This window comes from Caretta caretta, chromosome 1, assembly GCF_965140235.1.
Source record: "Caretta caretta isolate rCarCar2 chromosome 1, rCarCar1.hap1, whole genome shotgun sequence".
Lineage (NCBI taxonomy): Eukaryota > Metazoa > Chordata > Testudines > Cheloniidae > Caretta > Caretta caretta.
The window spans coordinates 315,917,320-315,923,319 of NC_134206.1; the positions used below are offsets into that span (position 1 = coordinate 315,917,320).

The 6,000-nt window shown below is 47.2% G+C and overlaps 1 protein-coding gene across 2 annotated transcripts in view; it reads right to left on the minus strand.

Annotated features, from left to right (window-relative positions):
- The window catches only part of TRABD (TraB domain containing), a 50,133-nt gene extending 44,812 nt beyond the window's left edge, over positions 1 to 5,321 (minus strand). For both annotated transcript variants that reach the window (XM_075124465.1, XM_048836858.2), the window contains exon 1: positions 5,161 to 5,321. In XM_075124465.1, the coding sequence (XP_074980566.1) occupies positions 5,161 to 5,314 (154 nt within the window). In that variant the 5' untranslated portion in view covers positions 5,315 to 5,321. The remainder of the gene's footprint in view (positions 1 to 5,160) is intronic.
- Between the last annotated feature and the right edge of the window lie 679 nt (positions 5,322 to 6,000).

Here is a 6,000-nt window from a genome sequence, read left to right on the forward strand (position 1 = left end):
GCAGGAGCAACTAGCTCTGACCACAGTCGATTGCAGATCATGGTTCTGCCTTCTTGTGTGTCAGGGAATACTTGTATCAACATATTTCAGCAGCTGAGTTTAAAGTGACTCGGGAAAATCCACACCCCTGAGAAGAGACAGGTTGCCAGATTTGGAAAGAGGTGATAAAGAGGCAGAAGTAGTACAGTCCACGTCTGGTCATCTGTTGAAGAATCACATTAGCTCAGGGACTAAGTGCCTGCCTAAAGTCCATGGTAAAGATATGACTTTACAGAGAAGAACCCGTTTTAACTGGAGCTAATATTCTAGACTTCTCACAATCTAGATTCAGGCCATGACATGGGACCGAAACTGCTTTAGTGGCACTGATGGAGAATTGCCTGCTGTCGATGGATAGAGGATAGGCATTTATTCTCATCCTCCTGAATCACTCTTCAGCATTCGACACCGCTGACCATGAGATTCTGCTGTCTCACCTAAGAGGTAGCAGGGGTCCAGGGTATTGTGCTAAGATGGTTTGAGTCCTTCCTGGAGAGATGCATCCAATGAATAGTGATGGGAAATTGCACCTCTACCACTAGACCCTCACTACATTGCACACACACTTCTCCCTCCTGGAGAAAGGATGACAGAACAAGCCACATGTGGTAGATATTAGTCACATACCGTAATGAGCTCAGTTATTAAGGTGATAAGCATGGTATCAGAACCTACAGCCTCCTCAGAGCTCTATATGCTAAGTGCTAGTAACCTCTGGCCTGTGGACATTTTGTGGGACTAGAAATTAATTATTTGTGTTTGTTATAAAATATGAAATATGTAACTGATGAGTGGAACTGGAGAAAGTGTCAGGGTCTAGGAGGAACCTAGCTGAGTTGGGTACAGGACGCAGGAATGCATGTGGATTCCACTCTCCAGGCTGCTAGTTCTCAAATTCTGTAGCCCCAGCAGAGCTATGACTTTTTTGTGTCTTCAGCTTTCCTTGGAAAGAATTCTGCCATGAAGTATGTGTGTAGTATTTTATATTCATAGAATCATAGAAGATTAGGGTTGGAAGAGATCTCTGCAGTTCATCTCTAGTCCATCCCCTGCTCAAAGCAGGGCCAACCCCAACTAAATCAACCCAGCCAGGTCAAGCCAGGCTTTAAAAATCTCTAAGGATGGAGATTCCATCACCTCCCTAGATAACCCATTCCAGTGCTTCACCACCCTCCTAGTGAACATTCTCCTAATATCCAACCTAGACCTCCCACACTGCAACTTGAGACCATTGCTCTTTGTTCTATCATCTGCCACCACTGAGAACAGCCGAGCTCCATCCTCTTTGGAACCCCTGTTCAGGTAGTTGAAAGCAGCTATCAAATCCCCGCCCTCACTCTTCTCTTCTGCACACTAAATAAGCCCAGTTCCCTCAGCCTCTCCTCGTAAAGCATGTGCCCCACCCCCCTAATCATTTTGGTTGCCCTCTGCTGGACTCTCTCCAATCTGTCCACATCCTTTCTGTAGTGGAGGGCTCCCAAAACTGAATGCAATACTCCATGTGTGGCCTCACCAGTGCTGAATAAAGGAGAATAATCACTTCCCTCGATCTGCTGGCAACCCTCCTACTAATGCAGCCCAATATTCCATTAGCCTTCTTGGAAACGAGGGCACACAGTTGACTCATATCCAGCTTCTCATCCACTGTAATCCCCAGGTCCTTTTCTGCAGAACTTCCACTTAGCCAGTCGGTCCCCAGCCTGTAGTAGTACATGGGATTCTTCCGCCTAAGTGCAGGACTCTGCACTTGTCCTTGCTGAACCTTATCAGATTTCTTTTAGCCGAATCCTCCAATTTGTCTAGGTCACTCTGGACCCTATCTCTACCCTCCAGCATATCTACTGCTCCCCCCAGCTTCCTGTTTAACTTATTGTTAGAGGTAGACCCAACCAGAACACTGGATCTTGACACCCTCTAGAATTTTCGATCTGTCCACTCAACATACTCAATAAAAGATCTCTTTCCTACAAGTCTGCCCACCTGCTTCAATATTATTGCTCAGGACAGAACAATCACATTTGATACATAAGGCAGTCTACATCTCAGTATTTATAAACAAAAATTGTAACCAAAAACCCACCCTCCAAAACACATTTTATTCCTATTCCAGGTGGTTCCCCTCTACACTCACCTCCCTTTCCCAAAAACAAGAAAGGCCTTAGGTCTGTGCCTGACTTATTTTTCAGCATGTAGCAGTAAGAATACACCCCCCCCCCCACCCAAAAAAATCCATTTAACACTGTCATCACTGAATTAAACAAGACATGAGTATACTGTTAGAACACTGAGATATTACGGTTAGATGCTGATGTTACAGGTATGACACACACACACACACAAAACAAAAAAACACACAACCAATCACAACCCAAAACCTAGAAAAATCAAATTGCTGAAATGTGAGAGAGTCTGCTTAATCCACAAACAGAAAAAGGACAAGATAATGAATTCTATTAGCATACCTTTACATTTTTTTTCCAAGAAACCCATACAACCCACTACAGTCAAGCAATTTAAATATCTAGAGATAATGTTATGTAAATGTATTTTTCCCTGTGTGTAAGCTTAATATTTGCTGAAAATGGAGGACTGAAAAAGTCCTAGAAGCAAGTTTCCTCTATTTTGTGTGTGTGTGTGTGTGTGTGTGTGTGTTATTGACAGTACCATGCATGCACAAGTACAGTGTCACTCCAAAAAGTTTAATCTCCTGGGCATTTTTCCTCCAGAAGCAAGAGTTAGCAGTTGTCAAGTTGTTTTCTACTTCAATAAATACAAAATGAAAGTCTCTCAGATAAGTAAACCCTTACAAAAAACACACCCAAAGTCAAACACTTTTCCTGGAAACTGGTTAAAAATAAATACTCCAATCCTGCAAACAGCAACACATGGGAATAGTCCCAAGTTTAAAGCTCACTGGAACTACTCATCTGAGTAAAGTTAAGCATGTGCTGAAATGATGACAGGTTTGAGGCCAAAAATTTGCTACCAAGGTCTGTGTGAAACATGACTACTTTTAGAGTTTAATTCAAGCTCTTTATTTCACAGGAGTTTACTTTAAGTTATAGGACAACACTAACATCTGACAAGAAAACAGGAGTATAAGATAAAAATGGGGGCGGGAGAGAGTGGTGGTGGCTGTTTAAGACTGAAGTAAAACAAAAACCAAACAAACAAAAAAATCACAGAAGTGTCCAAAGCTCTTAGCACTGTTTTCAAATCACCACGCAACCACCAAGATCCTGATCCTGCCATACTGCCTGTTAATACAGACTCATGCACCAGGATACAGACCTCTTGAAACCAACGGGAATTTGTACAAGGATTTGTGCAACCATTTGCAGGACCACTGTCTTAAAGATGGATTTTTTACTTTAAATTGGGTTTATATCCACTCTTGCTCTACAAATTATGCTGAGGAAGTTCTATGGCCATTGGCCTGTGCTGTACAGGCAATCAGACTAGAGGACAACAGTGATCCCTTCTGGCCTTGGAAACTAGGAAGCTATGATATATGAAGAAAGCCTTTTTAAATGCTTCATGCTGCTTTGTCCCCTGAGCTGCATTCAGGGCCAAGTGGTGGGAGAAATGGCTTTTTTCCCCCCTCTTCTTTATATATCGATTTAATGTTTTAAGTCCTGCTCTCTCTGAGCTGAATATCATTATCTCAGTTTTACAGAAAGGGGAACTGAAGCACAGATAGTTTAATGGTTTCAGAGTAACAGCCGTGTTAGTCTGTATTCGCAAAAAGAAAAGGGGTACTTGGTTAGTCTCTAAGGTGCCACAAGTACTCCTTTTCTTTTTGCAGATAGTTTAAAGCAACTTGCATAAGGCCATCTAGCCAGGCAGTGGCATATCCTGGGTTAGGGTTCCTACCTCCCAGCCATGTCCTCAGTCCACAAGAGCATGCTACTTCACTTTGTTTTGTTGTCAGCAAATCTGACAGCCATTCTATCTGGTTATTCACACGCATCAATAATTGTACCTTTATCACATTGTACATCCTGACACAGAACTTAAGGCTTACAGTTTATTTAAACCTAATATTGATTTTCAATTATTTTCTCCGCTCTATAGTGAGGTGTGGGGGAGCCCTGAAAGTTGTTTAAAGTTATTCAGCAATAGATATAACAATTTGCAACGTTTGGTTTAAGTCGACACACTTTTGCCCCTTCATGACTGCTTCCAATTTTCTTTTGAAGTTTGTTAAAAAGATAACTCTTCCCAAAGCTCCAGAACTTTGCCGACTATGAAAATAATGTCAAAGTTCTGCTTGTGAAGGGATTTCTCCCATGGAAAGAGCTGTTCATGCATGTACACAGTACCTTGCCTAAAACTTGCTAGCAATTATAGGTTTTAAAGTGCCCTGTTCCTAATGACCTGACTGTCATGAGCAACGTGAGCCACCCCAGCACCTGGGAAAGGAATGAAGCAGTTGAAGGAGAGCAGAGCAGGAAGTGATTAGAAGAAGCTTTTGCTTCATACAAGTACTTTGTGACACATACTTTAAATAGCACGGTAGGGTCAGTTTCTGACTGGTCACAAGGCCCCTGGAAAGACTACAAAAGTCCCAGGCTATGAATTCTCTCCGCCCTCCACCCCCATATGCTACCAACTTCCTGATCAAACGAAAGCTCGGCAACTATGAAACATTTTCTGAACTCTTCCCTCACACGCACGCCCTTTGCCCAAAGAAGAAACCCACTTCAGGGTGGAGAATCACAAAGAGAGGCGATATTTTCGAGTGAGACTCGTTAAGCAGAGGTGGGCGGGGGCGGCGTGGCTTGGGAAGCAAAGGCGGATATCCTGGCTCTTAATATTAAACTTCCCTCCTGGCAAAAATCTCTGCCAAGAGCCGGGAATACGCGAAGCAGGAGGCACAAATGTGACAGCCCCACCCCACCCCCCTCCGGATGCTCGGACACATTGTCGCAGGCAGGCGCGGGGTGGCCGCCGCACGGACCGCGGAGTCCCCGACCCGTGGCCTGAGCCCGCCGCCCAGCTGCACCACGGCAACAACACGCCGCCGCCGGGGAACAGCCCGGGCAGCCCCCGCCTCGGTGCCCTGAGCCCGGGCGAGCCGGGACGGAGAATGAAGCCCCCACCCCGCCCCCACTGACTTACTTGGCGGGCGCCGCCGGAGGGTGAGTGCCCCGCGAGGGAGGCCGGCTCGCGGCTGCTCAGGCACCGCCCCGGGGGGAAGGAGACGCCGAGGCGAGCGGCGCTCTCCGGCTCCGAGGGGCACGTTAGCCGCCGGACAACATGTTGTATTAGTCATTCATACGGGGCGGGGAGGGGGAGGGGGAGGAGAAAAGCGGGTCGCTCTGCACCCTGGGAGCTGTAGTTCCCCCCGGGCGGCGCCGCACCGGGAAGCGGGGGGTGATAAACTGCAGCTCCCAGGGTGCACCGCCCGCGCACGTGCCAGGCTGCTGCGAGTAGTTTCCCCTCTGCCCCGGCTGGGAGCTGGGGGCGCGTGGCTGGTGCTGCCCGATCCCGTCTGCCCGGTGCGGCCGCCTGCTGCCAGAGAGGGGGCTTGTCGTGGGAGGTGGCGGGCTCCCCTGCCCAGAGCGAAGCCGCTGGGAGGCTGGGGCGCGGCAGAGCGTGCCTGTCTCCTTAGCCTGTTGTGGCAGATCGCAGAACCCTAGAAGATTAGGGTGGGAAGAGACCTCAGGAGGTCCTCTAGTGAGTCCACCCCCGTGCTCAAAGCAGAACCAACACACCCACCAAACCGACCCACTCGGTACTGCAGATGCAGTCATCCAGTCCTGCCCCTGCTCCTACTTCCCCTGGAGCAGCGTCGGGGCAGGAGGCAGAGTTTAAAGTGTGTGCTCCTACTCAGGGGCCACCTCCTGTCTCCTCAAAAAACAAATCTAGGGAGGTCTCAGTGTATAGTTTTCTGACATTTAAACTCTTGTTGTTGGTATCATTAAATCACCCACTTAGACTGAAGCCCCGTGCAGCATA